This window comes from Pundamilia nyererei, unplaced genomic scaffold, assembly GCF_000239375.1.
Source record: "Pundamilia nyererei isolate P.nyererei 1_Seehausen unplaced genomic scaffold, PunNye1.0 scaffold00102, whole genome shotgun sequence".
NCBI lineage: Eukaryota > Metazoa > Chordata > Actinopteri > Cichliformes > Cichlidae > Pundamilia > Pundamilia nyererei.
The window spans coordinates 2,021,461-2,041,756 of NW_005187503.1; the positions used below are offsets into that span (position 1 = coordinate 2,021,461).

At 43.4% G+C, this 20,296-nt stretch overlaps 1 protein-coding gene across 3 annotated transcripts in view; it reads left to right on the plus strand.

The window, feature by feature from the left end:
* The window catches only part of LOC102200034 (RNA-binding motif, single-stranded-interacting protein 3-like), a 287,017-nt gene that overhangs the window by 209,510 nt on the left and 57,211 nt on the right, over positions 1–20,296 (plus strand). For all 3 annotated transcript variants that reach the window (XM_005740714.2, XM_005740713.2, XM_005740715.2), the window contains 2 exons: positions 5,103–5,260; positions 10,741–10,820. In XM_005740714.2, coding sequence (XP_005740771.1) covers positions 5,103–5,260; positions 10,741–10,820 — 238 coding nt within the window. The remainder of the gene's footprint in view (positions 1–5,102; positions 5,261–10,740; positions 10,821–20,296) is intronic.

Sequence of the window (20,296 nt, forward strand, 5' to 3'; positions counted from 1 at the left end):
GTCTTTCATAATAGACAGAATCACTACAGAGTATTGAGGAAGCGTTTGACAGTAGCCTGTACAAAATGAAGTAAAATGATCCAAACCATCCACTTGAGAGTAGAAACAGGCAATGTTGGGAAGCACTCATCAAAGTGCAGCAAGCTGCCCAGCTGACTTTGCCTGCTGTTGTCTGACCAGCTGACTAGCCAGCTGACAGAATGATAGGTCCTTTGTAGTGTAGCTACTGTTTTGTCTCTGAATTCTCCAGCTCTTCACAAATTAAACTCAAATCTTTTGAAGTGAGTTGATGTGCTCATAGGCTTCTTCTCTCTCTCTAACTCCCCATTCTGCTCCTTCCTTCTTCTTGGTTGGCCAGCTTGTCTTTTGAATGCATTCTGCAGACTCAGGCTCCCACAGCAAGATCTGAGTACAGAGCCTCAACCTATATACAAGAGAACAGGAACACTCCCTCTGGCATCTGCAAACTTGTCAGCCACACATCCTCACAACAGCAGAAACACAACAACTATTGCTTCCTTGCAGTTTTCTCCAACCAGTCAACACATAAACCATTGTCTGTGGCTTTAATTGTGCTCCTTCAGGCTGCTGGTTAGTCACACAACAAGCCAGAGTGGCATACCTGAGGGAAGTGTATTGTGTGTTTGCTGTAGCAAGGATTGACAACCTTATACACACGTATACCCAAGCACGTATACGCTTGTAGAGTGTGTATCTGAGCTCAGAGGAGCATCCAAAAAGCCCTATAGTACCAATTATACATAGAGCTCTTTACTCTTCAGCAAGAAGAATGGATAGAGGGCGACAGGAGAGACGCCGTGGAAGCAAGGACGGACAACGCTTGGTGTACAAAGTTAGGAAACTCTCATTACTGAAAGAGAAAAGGAAGAAGGTTAGTAAAGTGATTTAAAGGAAAAGGGAATGAAAAGATGTGGGTGCAAGGTAAATCAGGGAGAGAAAGGATTGTTGGAAAGAGACTGAAGGCGACTCAGAGTCTCAACCTGGATTTGGATGCGGTGCCCCGAGTCAAGTCACATATCTATCTTTCTAACGTTTAACCGTTAAATGGATACAGCCCTGAGAGCCCTATAGGCAGAACGAGAGACTTCTAACGCCCGACGTTTCTTCTCCCTCCAGCGTTGTCAAAAGGCAACAAGGGCTTCCTTTAATGTGCCATATCTGCCTGTCATGTCAGCTGCCTCCATCTCTCTTTCTCATCGGCTCTCCGTACCCTTTCATTCCTTAACCTTTTGCACGTGATCTGCAACTCCTATTTTCTGTTTAACCCAGATCCTCGCTTTCTTTTCTCTTCCTGTCTAATACTCTCCCTTCCACGTAGAATGGTAATGTTCTCAGAAATTACAGTGAGGTAAACAGAGCAGGGTGTCGAAATGAAATAACTGCTACAGGGCTGTCAGCTCTAGCGAGGGGCCCATCCGTCAGCAGGAAATGACATGTCGCACCCCCCACCGCATTTCCCCCCCGTCCCGCCATTCTCCCTTTCTGTCACACGCACAGTTGGATTCCTCCTGTCCTCCTGGTGGCAAGGTGAAGGAATTATGCTCATCAAAGCCCCAGTGCAGCCTGGAGCCTTTCCATTAACCTTCCACAATGCTGGTCAATGGCGAGAGAGACATTCAACCGTCGACACGCAGAAGAAGGAGGCTCGCTTACACGACTTGAAACACACACAGAGCCGAAAGATACATAAACGCATACACGAGTGTACAGTAATATAGTCTGCATTAAATGGAACAAACACACATAATTACTAATAGATGGGCTACACACAGGTGCACGCAAGCGCACACACACCTCAATTACCGTTTCATTCATAGCGTGACAGCGGAGCATGTGCAAAGGCTGACATTAAAGGAAATTAAATCTCCTTGAGGAATGGGCCAGCCCATCTCACCTCCCGTCAAAATACTCCAGTTTCCACTCCTCTCCATAACCTTCTCATCTGGGTATTTAGGGCTTTGTGATGCGGAACGTCATCAAAGAGAAAACTTAGCGAGGCGGCCGTGCGTAGACGAGGCCTCCCCCGCGATAATCCCCCACCCCCTTTGCAAACGGAGCCCTCTACTTTTAGCCCACGCACACAAATTACCGCATCACATTCTGTCCTCACTCTTTCACCGCGTGCGCTGTCTCGTGCTTATAGGAGAAAGTGCTTTCATTCCAGTGTGCGCACAGAAACTGTCTTATCATTGGCTTAGCTCAATGAGGGAGTCAGTTAACTCTTTGATCCGGGCCTCCTTTCTGCATCGGAATACGAAGCCTATTTGACATAATCCTGAAAAACATCAGCTCACGTAACCAATGAAATTCAAAGGAAGGCGCAGCTGCAAGGGTGCACACACTGAAGGGACTTAGCAAGAGAGTGACACGTGTACAGTAGATTTTTACAGACAGATTTAATTAAGCTCCATTCACTGCCAAATCCCGTGTTATACAAACTCTTGCGAGCTTTTTCTCTCACATGCTCCAAAGCACCCAAATGTGACACACTTGTAGAATAAGGAGGTGGAGTTTAGTTAGGTAATTGAGTTTCCTGGGTAAAGGAGAAAAAAGCTGTGGTCTCGGGCGCTGGCTTTCTCCCAGAGGTTTTCATCAGATCAAACATGTCCTGTCAGATAAGACAGCTAATTAATCAGGGGAGGGACCAGTCCTGTCCACTGACGGATAGAAAGATGGAGGCAAGAGACTGGTGGAGACACTTCCTTTCCTCTTCCTTAACCTCTTTCTCCATCATCAGCAGAAAGCAAAACAGGACAAAGTGAGAGAGTGTTGCCTGTAGAGTCTGTGAAGACTCTCAAAGACAGTGTTTACGCAGCCTGCAACTGAAGTAACTCCACAACCCCCAGCTGAGAAGATGACAGACTTCTGTGCTGAAGTTGCTGTTTACAGTACTGCATGTGCGTATGAAATATGTAACTGAGAATTCACTTTTTTTTTAAACTTTTGAGGCCAAGTCAGCTGTTTTTCCAAATAAAACCATATTAATCTCCTAGGACCTGGCGTCCACATATGCGGACATCACATTTTGGGTTATTTAGACCAAAATACTCAATTTCGCTCCACAAGGGCCTGATATCCACTTACAAGGACATTATACTGCTACTGTTTTATCAACATTTTAAACAAATATCCTCATATGTGGCTCTTATTTTTCTTAAAAACAAAAATAAGGTAAAAAGAAATCTGGTAATGCTTTGTTTTTACATTCATCGGGCCGCAATCAGCCCAAATATCAAAGAGAAATTAAAAATGCATGCCGTGGAAGAGTTCAGGTCTTAGGAGGTTAAACTAAATTTTAAAGGAAATTCCAAAAGGTTGATCTGGACGTAGCGTTTTCAGTGGGAGAAACATTTCGTCACTCATCCATGTGACTTCTACAGTCTCAGCTGACTGCAGGTTTCCCCAACCTTATAAACAGTACATTTGCACAATAACTGAAACCAGCTATTTGATTATTGATCAAAGACCACTGACCAATGGCTATGAGTATCATTCACAGACAGTAGGGCGATGGTTGCAATCACAGCATTGTAGGATGGCGAAAGATGTACCCATAGGCCCCCTCCTCAATTCAGAGATGGTCTTTCCCTTTTCACATAGTTAATATCAAAAAGTCATTTGCCCTCAGTTCTTCTTCTTCTTCTTCTTCTTCTTCTTGTCTTGTTGCCAATTTTTAACATTTATGAGCCTGGACTTGGCAGATCCACGCCTTTAAAAAAATGTATTTATTGATTTCATTTCATACATTTTTATGCGCACGTGTCTTGGAAAATTGCTGTTGTTATTCAGAACAGATTCAGCCACCTTCCTCATTATTAGATTGTAGACCATGACACAGATTATTACTGCCTTTTTACATGATGGTGCTTAAAGCTCCTCCACTGCTCACATTATTGATCTAACCTGACAAGGGAGGCTGCTCTTACAAATCAGAAGGAAATTAATTTATAATTTATTGTATCGCACATGCACATTTAAAATGAATTGTACATAATAGATGAATATTTTTCTTTTTGTTGTTTATAAGACTTTAAAATTAACTGATATTGTTTTAACATTTCACACTCTGGTAAACACTAGAAGTTTTACCTTTTACTGATGCAACAATAACCATGTAAGTGTCATTAAAATGTTTCAGTGCACATTCTCTTATTAACTTAGACCATGCCTCTGTGTAGTGGAATTAACTCGTGATGATCCCAGCGCCTTTTGAATGAAAGGATGAAAGACACAAGTGTGAAACAGATCAGACCTGGCTGTTTGCCTGATTAGAGTGGACTGTTGCTACCTGCACGTTGGAAAGATGGATTGAATGTTATTCGGTTCATTTGAAAGAGTATATGCTAATTTGCCTGTAGCATATATGATTAGAACTAAGGGCAGCACAATGTAGCTTAATGCTTAATTAAGAGAGACTGACTGACTGGTGGAAGAGAAATATAGATGGAGGCATAGTTTGGTGGCTTGCCTGGCACAGGCAGTGACTGATTGGCTGGTGGGGCTGTTTCCAGCTGCTCTACTGTAGATCTCAACGGGCTTTCTGTTACCTCGGGCTCACCCCAGCACCAGCTGTGCTTTCGTACCTAGCTTGCAGTAGCCCCTGGGCACTACACTGAAAACACTGTTGTATAATACACAGCTTTTCTTTTGCTGTTTCTCTTGATTTTTTACCTGACCACTAAAAAGAAACACCCAGAAGATGCCATTCAAGCTATTCTGAATATATCCACCATGCTACTTGTTAAATTGTCATAATACATTGAGTGCACTAATACTTGCACATGCTTAGAACCAGTAGGTTTGCTACATTTTTTATATTTCTTTATTGCATTTAAGTGGAATATGTGAGTGTCAGCAGGGCCAGATGTCATGCGAGCTTAGCCTGGATTTGGCTGCACAGTTAGCAGTATTGCAACACGTTGCATGATTCCTCACAACCCAAAGCTGATGTATTATTTCATATTTTCTGCAATTGATAGTGATGCATTATTTCTCATACCATCTTCTCTTTTCCTTTCTTCTCTTTGCCGTCTGTCCAACCTCTCCCTCCTCTTCACTCCTCGAAATCTCTGGCACTGCAGCAACAAGAGCAGGACCCCACCAACCTGTACATCTCCAACCTGCCAGTGTCTATGGATGAGCAGGAGCTGGAGAATATGCTGAAGCCTCTGGGTCACGTCATCTCCACAAGGATACTGAGGGATGCCAACGGGGTCAGCAGAGGAGTCGGCTTTGCCAGGTAAACAATGTTAATGAAGCAAGTGTTAAATATCCCTCCTTTCAGTCCCTACAAATGGTATGCCAAGCTCTAAAAGCCAGATCATTTCTGTAATACAACTCTCTAGCATCTCTCTTTATGCTGCACACCTCGACTTTGTAATAGGCTTTATTTTAAAAATGCTAAGTCTGAAGAGTAAGTCGAGATAAGCCTGCTGGCACACAGTAATCAGGGTTATTTTTTAAAACTTTACAAAGCTCCCTCCCGAGCCACAGAAGACACTATACAACTGTTGTCACAGGTTGAGCAGTGTTCCTTGTGGTGAGTAAATCTAACTAGGATTTTTACCCACTGCTCACATTAAGATCTGCCCTAGTTCAGCTGTGCCCTGAGATGACACGTGTCTTGTTTTTGGTACTAAATTAATAAAATACATTGTATGTGTACTAGCAAGCACACGCTTGTGCATTGTCTGAAATATGAACTGGTACTTATGTAGCGCTTTTCTACTGAATTTGAGCAATATCCACTACAGGCCTCATTCACCCACATATTTGTACAAGTGCTTTTTTCTGTGCCTAAACACATCATGTTCACACGCTCACACTCACATGATGGATGCATCAGGTGCAACTCAGGCTTCAGTATCTGGCCCAAGCATAGTTCGACATACAGGTTGGGCTCAACCACTGACTTTCTGATTAGTAGACGAGCTGCTACTAATATGCTTTTCATTTTAGACAGTGAAAATATGAAAATATGATTTGATTCTTCCTCTAAGCCTGTTTGTCCATCCATCTGCATATGAGTTAATGAATGCTTTCAGCTGTGCATTCTCAAAAATTAACAGATACCACCAATGATTGTGTGTGTATTATATATAGTAATAGTATGTATAGTAGAGTAACGGATGCTATTTTCCCCAAAACAAAGTCTGAATGACTGAACAGTTTGTTTCTTTTTCTACTTAGAAAAGTTTCCACTTCAGCTTGTTAATCCCCCAAAGTCATAAACCGTTCTGTCCTTGTCCTCGACAGCAGCCACCAGGCTCTCATTCCTCTCCACACATTCCTTCCCTGTTTACCCAGAGGAGGCCAATGACGGCCACAGAACCACCATCTTGCAGGGATTTTTCTTAATCACCTGCTCTGGCTGAACTCCTCTCCTATTCCCTGCTCTATTACCAGGGGTTACAGCAGGACAGACTGGCACAAACACACAAAAACACACACACACACACTTGCGCACCAATATGAGCATCTGCAGAGTTAGACCTTTACGCAGGCGTACACACTTGTGAATATGCACGCGTGCATGCTCGTGTGCACGCACGCAAACACGCGCTGAAAAGCAAGCTCTCACACGGAGACACAGGTAGGCAGCCTCCTGCAGACCAACAAGCAGAGCACAGCAACAACCTGCCACAGGCCACCTGTTCAAGAAGCTCTCGGTGGGAGGAGGAAGACGCATGACGGAAAGGGAGGGTGAGACATGAGTGTGAAGCGATGATCAGATAAAAGCTTTAGAAGTTAATATACAGAGAAAGAGAAGGTGAATGAATAGAGAAGGAATTGAGGAAACTTTTTAGAAGACTGAGAAATACTAAGATGAATTAAAATTTTCCATGAGCGTTGGCGTGCGATGAGTAAAGAGAGTACAGGTCAGGGAAAAGGGTAAAAAAAAATATCCAACCAAAACAAAAATAAACAAACAAAAACCAACACAATTGAATGTTTTTTATGAATTGGTGAACTCCCATTAGCTGTGTCGACAGACATACAGACAGCTGCTGAGGGCTGTGCTGTGTGGGGCATTAGAGAGAGTAAACTGAGCTAAGTGTTTGTGGGCCGATCCATTACTGTTATCAGAGCCCATTACTCCAGCCCCAGCACTAATCACTGCAGACAGCAGCACCTGATGCCATTAACCAGCAGCGCACACAGAAAATCCAGCCCACTTCACTGTCTACCTGGCTGACTCTCTGACTGACTTGTTACCCCAAAAGCTTGACTGACCAGCAGACAGTGAGTCTGACTGGTTTGCTTCCCTGTGAGTGTCTAACAGCCTGTCCGCCATATGCACTTCATGTCTACTTACATCCTTTCCGTTTACCATCCTGCTGTGCAGCTGGAGAGAAAGAAGGAACGATGTTATTGTGTGTAGGAAGGCTAAAAAGTGCAATGAAATACAAAGAGAAGCTTTGCTTTGACATTCAGTCAGAGAAGCACTAAATAAACAGTGAAGAAGGGGGATGCATCCAGCTGCTATTGTAAGCCTGTCTCTTTTAAAATGGACAACAAAAGCATCCCAACAAACAACCTCAAAACGGCTTGTGCTTTGATAATGGAGTCCACACCACAAAAGTCATTATTTCATAAGCACTACAAGGTTGTTAAGCTTGAGCGATAAAGAGGTTAGCTGTGCTTCAGGCAGATCCTCTCCGCGTCACTAGCCTGCCTCCTAAAGTGAGAGCATTATGAGGCAGTAATTTCCGTGTTCGTAGGACTGTGCTGAGATTGAGTGTTTGGTGTGGATTAGGAGCATATTGCCAGCGTATGTTGTAAACATAAACACTCGATGTATGCAGTTCCCGGTATATTCACTTCAGCTTTCTGATGTGGCACCTATATCAAAAAATCTATAGCATATAAACAGAGATAAATAAACAATGAATCAGAACAATGATTTCTTATAAAATTAATGAATTAATTAACCAGCTGGCTGCTCTTGTACTTCAAGTTGTGTAGTAGTGTTTTTGTTTTGTTTTGCTTCTTTTGAGTGAAAATCTGCTGTGTATAACTTAATATATCTTTTTGAATATTATTTTATAAATTAAAGTCATTTTTAGAAACTCCCGTTATGTTTTGCAGTTAGCTGAGTTGCATTGGTTGGTTCATATCGGCCTTTCACTAACACTCGTGGAACAGAAGGGAAAGAGTGAGGGCTGGGGAAAGGGAGGATACAGGGTCAGTGAGAGATTGATGATGCCAGGAAGTGTGAAAGATTATATATTCTAAAAAGAGGAGTAGGGAGGAGAAAAAGGGAGAACGATTTTGATGTGGATAGGGCATAATGTTGAAAGAAAAGGATGGACACAGTGGGAAGGAAAGGAGGGCACAGAAAGTGAGAGAGATGGGCCAGGAGAGAGGAAGGATAACGGTGAAAGATGGAGGAAATAACCAAGGTTGAAAGACGGGGAAGAATGAGAGAGACGTCAAAAAGAAAAGGTGTAGACGGGCTGGGAGTAAGATGGATGAGATGGAGAGCGCGATAAAGAAGCTATGGTAAAAAAGAAAAGAAAGAAAGATGAAGGTAGCGATAGCAGAAGGATGGGAGACAGAGGACAGGGAAGGGGGAGGCTGACAGGATGATATGAGTATTTTAGGAGGTGAGGGAGAATAAAGCATGAAAATCTGGAAGGCAATGAATTCTGCACATTCCAAGCGCATATTACCATAAAGACATGGCATTCAGTCAAGCCTGGATTTAAAAACTCTCTCATTTTAATATGTCTTCTTTGCGTCTATAAGGGAATCTGCAATATATGCACAACACGGATCGTGCAAATTCATGCAAAAGGATATTTGCTTTTTAATATGTTACTGTCTTAACACAATTGAAATTTTCAGACAAATCCATTGCACATTGAAAAAGAAAATCCTAGCATTTTACTCATGCAGGCTGTAATATGGAAGGTGTTTAAAAATTCTTGTAGCACACACAGTTAAGCTGCAAGTTAAAGGAATATTTTGATATTATTTGCTCTTACATCAACTTGTAAGAGAAACTGAAAAGGAAGAAAAACATAAAGACAAAGAGGCAAACAAATTATCAATGTCAGATAGGGTGTGTGTATGTGTGTGTGCGCATGCGTTGTAGATCATTTGCTGTAACTTTCCGAAAGCAGCCAGCCAACATTCACGCCCACCTCATGCCATGAGCGGCCAGCTGTGTGGAGGTGAAAGAGGAGACAGCCATTGTAATTGTCTTTCAAACTTTTGTTGTTGCTGTGTGTCCACCTGTGGAGCTTTTGATTTGTAACACTGAACGCAACACAGCGAATGCCTGAAGTGTGTGGCCCTTCTCTACGATAGCCGTTCTCCTGGTTTGGCCACACACTTCTGATTCCCAGTGTGGTCAGCAGCCAGTCTGAAGAAGGTCTCCCAGCCCTTAGCTTAGCTTTACAGAAAAGAGTTGCTCTCCAGCACACGATCATTTCTTTAATATGCCAAAGTGAGAGTACAAATTGTTTTAATTTACTGGTGTTCAACTAGTAAAATTTATTAGCCTAGGGCAATAATTCCCTGTAGTTGTCACTGTGAGGCAACTAGTCTAGAATTCATGAATGCAGTGCTCTCAGCCAATAATAAGTCACATTTACTAGGAAACACCCACCAAGGATTCTGATTAGTTTTCTGAAATGCAAAATTGCATAGAAAATATGTATATGCATGTGTGTATAGGTTACATCTCCTATTATATTTCAAATCTTTGGAGCTTAAGTTGCTCAACTTTCCTTTAGGGTATCTGTTTATTGTTGCAGAGCAGTGTGTGTGTGTGCGCGTGTGCATGTGTGTGTGTGTGTATGTGTGTGAGAATGACAACAACAACAACACTCATATGCATTTGAAATGTACGTGTTTTGATGTTATGTGTGTATGACATTAGCGTGTGTAGGCTTGTGATGTGAAGATCAGAGCCCCCCTGCTGGCCAGCTGCTTGGCCTGTATATACTCTTTGATCCTTTGGTTGGAAAAGTGGAGACGAGTCAATCAACTTCCTGTGTTCTCTCTCATCTTCACACTGGAATTGCCTTTTATAAGCATGTAATTTCTACCATCCCGTACCACCTCATCTTCCACGCCTTTCACCTACTCTCCAAAACTTTCTATGCTTTGTCTTTTCCGTTATGCGCAGAAAAGGACTGCATAAACACCTCTTTGCCTGAAAGCCCTGAATTTCATTATGAACCTCTGACTCATGTAACCAGTGACTTGATACGGCAGATCAGCTCTCGATAGTCTCACTGCACTATTAGTATGAAAAGACTGATGCTACACAGCCAGCAGGACACAGTTTAGGGGGTGATGCTTTATGGTTGTAAATGTGTCACCGGTGACACTATTTACCCTGCCATCTCCTGTGTGGCAGGGGTTACAGTCAAAATGGAAATGATGTTGAGTTGTCAAAAAAAAAGATGTAAACACCTGCAACACTGCTCTCTGTTGGCCGAGGTGACGCTCGCCTCGATGTATTACGGTTTACCACCAATGCGTTTCTCTTTTTTTTTGTTAATTAGTGGCTCAATTTTCATTCTGTTTTGTGTCATGAAGAAAAGTTCATTTTGCCAAAATGCAAACTGTTACGTCTCCCACATTCTGTAAGACTTTTAGGGCAGATGATAAATGGAAGGTTTTTAATGGCTCCAGAGTTTTATGCTTTTAAACTTCTGCTACAAACAGATTGTTAAATTGAACCCTACATGCCGCATGTCGTTGCAGAATGGAGTCTACAGAGAAATGTGAAGTAGTGATACAGCACTTCAATGGAAAATACCTGAAAACCCCACCAGGCATTCCAGGTGAGTCTCACCTCTTTTGCTTCACATTACTCTCACATCACCCCTTCCTTTTCTTTTTTTTTTTGGGTGGGGGAGGCATCATTTTGCAATAAGGAACTGCCTTTCTAATTCACTTATGGTAATTCCTCATCTCAGATCTGCCGGACAGCTTGATAGATTGCGTACACTGCTGTTTCTGACATCTGAAGCTAACTGTCGTGGTTCTGGCTCAATAGCTGATGGTTCTATAGGTCTCTTCCTCGCTCGCTCTCTAACGTCTTCACTCCGGGTCACCGTCTCTCTCCCTGGTGGTGCTCAGGCTGCAGGCTGGAACTTCTCGGGCAGGAGAAAACCCTCTTAATATTCACACTCATGCCTCTGTGCTGTTCTTCGCAATCTACTTAAGAGCTTGCACTCTCCCCTCGTTCCTCTTCTGCTCCTGCTCTCTCTGTTGCGGTGTCCTCTCGCCTTCCTATCGCTCTCTTTTCTGCAGTCACCCTAGACAGTGGCCAAGGAGAAAGCAGACAGGGAAACATGGGTGAAAGAAAGAATAGCAGAAAATGGAGACAGATGTAGAGACGAGATTGTACCTCGCCGTGTATCGGTGCTGAAAGAGGCATCACAGTTCCACAAGTAAGCAGGCAAGGCATTGGAAAAAGAAGCAAGTCTCCAGGGGAGTGAGAGTATCAAGAGGTGGCAGTGGAAGAAAAGTGAGTTGGAAGGGAGTAAAGATATGGGGAAAAAAGTGTCAGAGGGAAAGGCCAGGATGAAGAAAAAATGCTGCTTAAGCACTTTTGGGGCCAGGTGCTGCAGCAGAGTCTCCCGTGTATCCCAGCAGGACATGAGGGCCAGACGGGGTGATACCCGAGGAGATCTCCTTCACCACTGTGGCAGCTATATTAACACTCACACCTCCAACCAGCAGCATAGAAACAGACCCATAAATCGCTCTCCTCTATCCAGTAATATCTCAGAAAGACTGGATTTAGAATCTCCATATGTGCTCAGTCACTGCATAGCCAGCAGCCATTAAAGGCAAGGTGAGTGGTTATATTGAAGTTGAGCCGTAATAGGAAACCTTTAAAGCTGTAATATCAGGCTGACCTTCCCCTTTAAGGGTCTATCTCCCTGCCGCTCAGGCTTTATTATTGTTAATGGATTGTTCAGGCTTGTGCCAAGCATGGAGATTTACCGCCCTGATCGAGGAAATCCTTCTGTGGAATTAAGAATGGTTACGTTTACAAGGTCCGCTCTGGTTCAGCGCTGCTATGGTCCCTGCTAAAAGGTCTATGAAAGCTTCTCTTTCCTTGCTTTACACCTGAACTTTTACTGTTCTTCGAGTTGTTGCCATTTGTGATATGTGGTGATACGGTACTTCCAAAGGTTGCTTTCGGTTTATTAGCTTGGGCTTTACTTTTGTAGTTTTTGTCACAAGCCTGATATATTCACCTGAATTCACCGGGAATTTGGGAATCTGATGAAATGGTACCACGCAACCTGAAGGGAACAAGCCGACAAGCAGTCAGAGAAGCTATGCAACCAAAACTTGAGTAAGCAAGTCAGAATTGTTAGTCAAGTTCCTCTTTGGATGTGGCAATTGTGTAAAAGGGGATCAGGTCAAATACTTGAACCTTGTCGGACTTCTTTAAAAAAATGATAACTTCCTTCCAAATACCAGAGTAAGTAACACTGATATGGTAGATGCACAAAAGCTATAAGTTAGCAGCTGAATTTTCAAGTTTGATGTGCTGGTACGCTGCAGATGCTCTCAGATGTTCTGATGATGAATAATGATAGAGTAATGCTCCCTGTGATATTTTATACTTTTTCCATAGTTTTCAGTTCACATGAGGGTGGGGTGGAGATGAAGCTGTTCTTTTTTCCTCTATGATGTAGTCCATGTTGACTTGCTGTCTCCTAAATGGAGATTTCTGGACATTTTGCTGTTATCAAACTCAGATGTTCCTTTGCTGAGGGCCCTAGGGCTGTTTCTGTTTCTCACAGAGGGAGAGCGAACAGCCCTTTAGTAAAAGTGTATTTTTGTGTGTTGGGTTGCCTGAAAGTGCGCGTGTTATGCGTTTGCACTGCATTTGTATTGGTCTCAAATTTATGCGTGTTCACATTCATGCACGTGTATTTAAATTTCTGCATTTCCAAATGGGTGCACATACATACCGTGTGCTGACAGTCTCTGTGTGTGTGTGTGTGTGTGTGTGGTTGTGTGTGTGTGTCATTTTGGTGGTATTTCCCCAGAGCCCTTTGCTATGCAGGGCAGCTTCTTCATCCATCCTACTTTGACAGCTCAGCAGCACCCCCCGGGGGGCTCCCACCACACGCAGCACAGGCGGAGTGTGTGTGTTTGTCTGTGTGTGCGTGCATGAGTATGCTTATGTGACAGCCATGACTGTTACACTGTGTGAGCCTTGACACACGCACAAACCACATAAGCACAAATATGGCCATGCACCGCTGACTTTGACCTCAGTGGAATGTCAGCATCCATATAATGCTAATGAGAAACTTCTTTTTTCTTTCTCTTACCACCATTTAGTGTTTAAAACATGCTCTCAAGCATACACAACACATTTAGGGTAGCACTCCCAACACACATGCATATATACAGGCACACATTTCTCAATCATCAGGCTTACTCCCCCAAACCTCTCCAGCCGATATCTGACAAGCCTCTGCATTTCCGGCTTAGCCACTCAATCACACTGTGTCAAGAGATGTGGCCGTGTGTGTGTGTGTGTGTGTGTGTGTAAGAGGGTGAGTGTACGCGTGCATATGTGCAATTGGGGATTGTACTAGCTGCCTACCTCCACCCAGGTGTGTCCAGTGCCAATACAAAAAGGATATTGAGTTGTAACCTTGCTGTCCCATACCAGGAAGTAAATATCTCGATGTCAGGTGCCAGGTCATCTGGTAAATTCAACTGACCATGGGAAAACAAACCAAAAGGAAGTCACCATGTTGGCAGGAAGTTAACCGTGAGTTGCTGATAACAGACCAACACAGAGAAGAGGAATTGTGGAGATGCTAACAGATGGCAGCTAATAGCGCCATAGACTGAGTCCATACACTTCCTGCTTAAATTTTAATGTAATAACATCTGACTTCCTTGTGATTACATGAGATATTGAGTTGATCTACAGTGTGAAAATATGATAGCAGATGGCAACTAATGATACTTAACAGCTTCCCTTTTCTTCCCATTAGGTTTTCTAATGAAATTCTATGTAATTTTCTATGAGATCCAACTACATGCGCTACATAGATACACAAATTAACTCATTTTTTGATCCGTGGTAATGCCATCCTCTCTGAATGCTCATTTTGATCACAGATGATTTAGAAGTGCGTTAAACAAGAGCTAGTGCTTTATTTCTGTCTGCAGTAAATGTCAATTGCGAGAAGACATGTTGCATTCTGAGAACTTAAAGCGAATATTCGTGTGTGTTCCAGCAAGTTCTACAGAAATGCGTACCACAGTACTCGCATATAGATGCATCTAATCAGCAGTCCAGGTCAGGTTTGTTTGGTGAGGCCTGGTTGATATGAGAGGTGCATAGCAGTCGTCCAACAAACCAGTCACCGAGGCCTGCTCTTGCCGCTCTGCTCTGCCCACGTCTGATTGTGATTCAGAGAGAGGGACATGATCGATAGCCCTGATGGAGCACCACAGCTGTTTAGCTATTCTGTGCAATGCGGCAGCCGCTCTCCCTGTCGCTGTGGTCGGCGGTGAGCGTGCATACAGTATACGTGCACACAAATATAAACTCATACACAACGCATGCACACAGATGAAGAACATGTCCCTTACACCCAAAATATACATACCATGTGTCGTTTCAAATATTGACACGCGCACATTCTCGGATGCTTCCAGCTGATGCTGCACATATAAATGAACATGTGATTTCTGGCTGCGCGCAGAAATCGATGGATTGAATCACGCGAGCACGATCTCCTCCTTTTCTGAGAAATGGTCAACTTTTAAGTTGGAGGCGAGAATAAAGAGTTATCCTTGTTTTTAGTGGATGTGGATTTACTCAATAAACAAAATAAATGGAATTTATGAAATGTGACTCCAGCTATAAACTATACTGAAGTGAGCCCAACAGGGACGCATTATGATTTACACTGCAACCCTGAGCACTGGGAAAGTCAAAGGAAGCGCAGATAAAAAGTGATTTAATCCGCTGGCTCCACTGAGCCTCGCTGATTAAAGCCCTTCGTCCCACAATGCATTAAACAGCTTAGAGATGACACCCTATGGTAAATGTAATTCAGACCAGAGATACATTAGCCATTGTTTGTTTTTTGGCAGGTGAGTAATAACATGTACATACCTTACTGTGTGGCGGCAATGGCAGAAAGAAAATTGATAACCTGCTCCACTGAATCGTGTCTCTTTATGTTTTTTAACTTAATTTTAGAGTCAGCAATCAAACCATAGTTAAATAATCAATGAGGTTACGTGCAAGTAGTGTTGAGCATCAGAAAAGGGCAGCGCCAGACTTTGATGAATCTAACATTCGCTTGGACGTCTAACTGTGCAAACAGAGATTCAGTCCAGACTGAATGTGCAGTAACACTGCTGCTTCTTCCTTTTCACTTCCGCTGGTACCGCTCGCTCCGTTGTCTTTCTGCCAATATGGCAGCAGAGCTGCGAGTCGGCTCCAATATTGTCCAATGGATGCTGGATAAATAATGAAAACCACATCAGGAAGCAGCCACAGTGGCCTTGGGAGATGGAACGAAGCGGAAACATGCAATATGTACAAGCTTTTTTCTTTTCTTTTTTCTTTTCCTTTCTTTATTTTAACAGAACGCTAGCATTTTTCTCTCCCTCTGTTTTTGCAATTTCCACTAGTCTCTGTCTTTCTCTGTCCAAACTCTCACTTTGCCTCACTTACTCTGTCAGTCACAGTGCTCTGTTATACAGAAGAGGTTAATTTAGGCCTACAGTAAAAGCCATATTCTTCAAGGACACTTGTGGTGAGTGCCAGTGCTTTCCCCACCCTCGAAAATGGTAATTGTTGTGTCTTTCAGAATACTGATCAGATAACCAGTTTGATAATTTGTCTGTTCTGCCAGAGATCTAAATAACACCCAGGGTTTTATAAAAAACACTACATCTGTCAGGATAACACCAGACAGAATATACAGGGTGCACTCTTTGCCAACCACCTGTTAAATAAAATATAGTAAAGACAGGCCAAAAAAGTGCTGCCCCACCAACACTTTCCATCATTATGTGCGGATCACAAGGCCTGTGCAGCTGAGGTTGGGAGGAATTGTTGCTGGGGGTGGGTGGGGGTGGGGGGCAGTTGCAGGAAAGAAATTCCTCCCTGTTGGCATCCTCACCAAGGCAACAGTGCCAAGATAGCAGAGACAGCCCACGGTATTAAAACATCCCTCACTGAATTAAGGCAAGTCCCAAATCACTTGGTAAGTCACAAAAAGCCCTTCTGAAACTGTCAGTCATACTTGAGTAATCTATGTTAATTTCTGCCATCCCTCCCACATTCCCCTGGCTAATAACTGGCCTGTCGGCGGGCCTCGTCTCTCTCTCCCCTATGGCGTGTAGATGTAACGTGCAGCCAAGTAGGTTGGCGACTTGGCTGTCAGGACGTCTCAGACATGGCTGCCTTTCCAAGTACGTGAGAGCACGCGTTTCCCATGATGCATCTGCGAGTCATGTGTAGTTTGTGTTCTGTGAAATTTTTTTTTTTGTAGCTGTTGTTATCCTTCCTCGTTTTTTCTGTTAGAAACAAAAAGGTCAAATCCATTATGTATTGATGATTAATTTACCGCTTCTGCTGTCACTCAGTGCGAGCCAGCCATAGTTCTGTCTCTGTATGTGATCCTCAATGGCAATCGGACAGCTTTTCAATATACTCCGCCACAGATAATAAGTGGCCACAAAACCTCAGTGCTTTCCTCGGGATATTGCATCATAATGAAATCTGTCCTCTTAGCATGAACCTTCCACCCCCACCTCTGACTTCACCCTCCTCCCATTAGAGGCGGGACACACAGGAAGTTATTATTGGCATGCCCAGTAAATCAGACAGCTTCCTGAAAAAAGGATCAATTTCCCCCGATGCACTTTCTCATTATAACCTTATCTCACCTACAGACAATAATCTGGATTTGTCACGCTTTGTTTGTTTTGCCACTGAACTGTATCATTCATGAGCAAAGCCAACGGTTAGCAGGCAGGAGGAGGAGAGCGGAGCTGCTCCGAGTGGATCTGTCACTGAAATATAAAGTATTCAGCTGCTGCTGTTCCCTTCCACTGAAAATGATATAAGCCCTTTGATTGGCTTCAAAGTTTGTTTAGGCAGAGAGGAGGTAGCTCCGACTCCTGGAGGGGTTCAGGCGGGAACGATTGACTTTGCTCTCCACTCAACCGCATCTAATGTGGATGGAGACAAAATGAAGGAGAGTTACCACGAGGAGAACCCCCACACACCCACCCACCCAACAATCGAGAGTAATAGAGAGAAATATAGCAGGAGCGCAATGGAAAGGAATAGAGTAGGAGCTTTGGAGATGTGACAGGAATAAGCGAAGAAGATAAAAGAGAACAGATGGGGAAGGGCAGAGGGGGAAGAAAGTGATGGGTGGTGCATGGAGCAGAAGAGAAAGGAATGAGAGTTGGATCAACCTGTGCTTTTTGGAAGGTTAAATTTGAGTAAAGTTTAGGCTGCTGCATCTCCAGCAGACGAGATGAAAGGATGACATTGACTGTACGACCGCTTCCTGAGCTTGACCGCCGCGACCCTGGCCCAGCTGTCCGCGATGTTGATCCCCTTCTATTTTCCTCCCTCTCACCCCGCTCACACCTCTCCTTGCACTTTTTGTTGCCCTTGCTTTTATACTCTCTCTCATGGCTCCCTCCCTCTCTTATCTGCCCTGCCGCCACTGTCTTTCATCCCTCGCTCTCCCTCTGCACGTACACCCATCCTTTCAGCCTGCTATTCTTCGCACACTCCTGCTCAGACGTCCCTAATGCTCATCTATGTTACCAGATACAGCTGAGTGGACACAATATTAATGCAGGAAAACTAAGCACCTGAGGCTTCTTTTATTTATAAAGAGCGTTTTTCCTCTATTCTCTGGTTGACATGTGTTCAGTCTGTCCATTGATGTGCTTGCCTCTCTGTTATGCTGTGGATTCACCGTGTGGGCAGCTGCCAGTTGTGTCAGAAGTTTGGAGGTTCTGTAGGTTAAACATCAAAGTAGAGTAACAACAAGGTTGAAAGCTATTGCGAACATGGCTGAGAATACCGTCTCTACCATGTAACCTCATTACAAAATAAGCCGGTGAAGGCCGTACTGGCGACGTGGTGCTTAAAATGGAAACATCTCGGCCTTTCTTTAACCAAAAGTCTTTAAGCGTATCAGATTTGGTAATGAGAAAGTCCACGCATACGAGCACACAGAGATGTTGGTAATGACAATTGTAGCTGCTAAACATTAAAGCAAGGCGGCAAAACTTTTATTGTTAATGGCACATTTCGTCCCCGGTGGGAGCGCAACGTGCTGCACGAAGCACGAGCTATCACAGGAGAGGCCGTCATAAAATTATAAAGTTAATATAAAACTGCAATAAAAGCAACCTGAAACCTGATTAACGTAACGGTGTGTGTTTAAACAATTAAAGTGAGTATGAACAGCAACTAAATAATGAAAAAAAAATGTCAAAAACATAAACCCACAGGATGGAGTGAAATAATCACACACTAAATTTGAAACAATGAACGAGGATGAAATAAAATAGATGCATTCATCCGTAATTTTTCTTCTGTTTGTCCAAATCATGGTCACACGAGGCACTGGAGCTTATACCAGCTGTCACAGGGCAGGGTTAGATGTGGGCATCACCTCTGGACGGATCACAAGTTTGTCACAGTCCCAGTAGTTTGCACTGTGACCTCACAGTAAGAAGCTTCTAGCCCCGGATCGCTAAGACCTTTCCCTGTGTATCCCTACAATATGGTGATGACCTGTCCAGTGTGTAACTTGCTTTTTGCTCCATGACTGGAAGGATTGATAGTCGGGTATTTCAAGCCAACAGCAGACCATTAGAAAAGATCATCAGCATGACTATGCCAGAGAAAAGTTGTACATTAAAATAAACCACGGGGCAGTTTTGGTGGAGAAATGTTGCTTTTAGCAACATCAGGGAGCTCAGCTCTTAAGATTTATCATGATAGTAATCAATTTATAGCAAGGTAAACTGTAGAGATACAACATTTGTGTGAAAAAAGTAAGGCCTATGTGATTGGCCAGATTGCATTGCGTTGCTGCAGGATTTGAGCCGGGTTCCCTCTACACGACTGATAGGTTATCAGACTGGCTGCATTCAAGTCAGAGAGCTGCTCTTTTAAGTGGTTTGGGCTTAATCTTGAGTCATCCCCCTCTGTGGGTTTCCAATTTCAAGTACGGATGAAGTGCAGCAAACGCAATGCAAATACATTGCTTTGTAGGTTGCTAAAATTACTAAAGGCTTTAACCAAGAACAGCGGTCATGTCAATGTATTATTAAGCAAAGTTCTTTGATTTTTTTCTATAACTTAGGAATGTGCAATGAAACACAGTTGGGAGACTGAGTAGTGGTTGAGTTTCTTACCCAGGAAACTATTTCTTATTTGTTTATTCTCTAAATATTATACTGGCAAGCTCTGAAATCAGACTGTTACTGCCGTAAGAAAAAGCCTCTATCTTTTTTTTCTGCTCCCTAACCCAAACTGAGATCTCCACCACTTTAGGAAGATGGTGCTGTGATGTGCACATTATATTCAAGGATCCCTAGATTCTTGGTTTTAGCCATCAGTCAACTTAATCTAATGCAGGACCTGAGGCAACGTATTTCTTTTGCAAAGAATAATATTCAGCCTCTCAGCAGATACAGTAGGTCACTGAGCTCATAGCCTTCCGGCCAGCTTGCCCGTCCTCTAGAATGAAGATTAAGTTTGCTGAGGAGGATAATCATGCTCTAAGGTCTCTGTGGTATGCAAGCAATTCAGCAGGCTTGCTTTCTTTGGTTCTGTTCTCATCTACTCTCCAGCTCCTGCACCTGTCTTTATGAAAGATCAGACTATCACGGTGAAGTATCACAACACAAAGCCGATGGTTTACAACTTTCCTTTATTCCTTTAAGGGACATTTGAAAATGGATACAGATAGTGACGTACAGCCGGGTCATCCGGGTGCCCAGAATTGACTGATTTTTATCCTGTGTGTGCTTGCGTAAGGGAAGCAGGAAAAAAAAAAAAGAAGCAGCAAGCATCAGTTACACCACGTCAGTGTCACCGTCCCAGGACACAGAGGGCAGTGAGATAAATCTAGCTGCTGCCCCCAAAATAGAGCACGGGCCTCCATTAGAACAGGACGCAGACTGTGTGGGAACAGGCAGAGGTCACTGTGGTCAGCAGAGTTATTTCTGTTGTGCCACCGGACCTCTAGGAGTGGACGCCCATTCA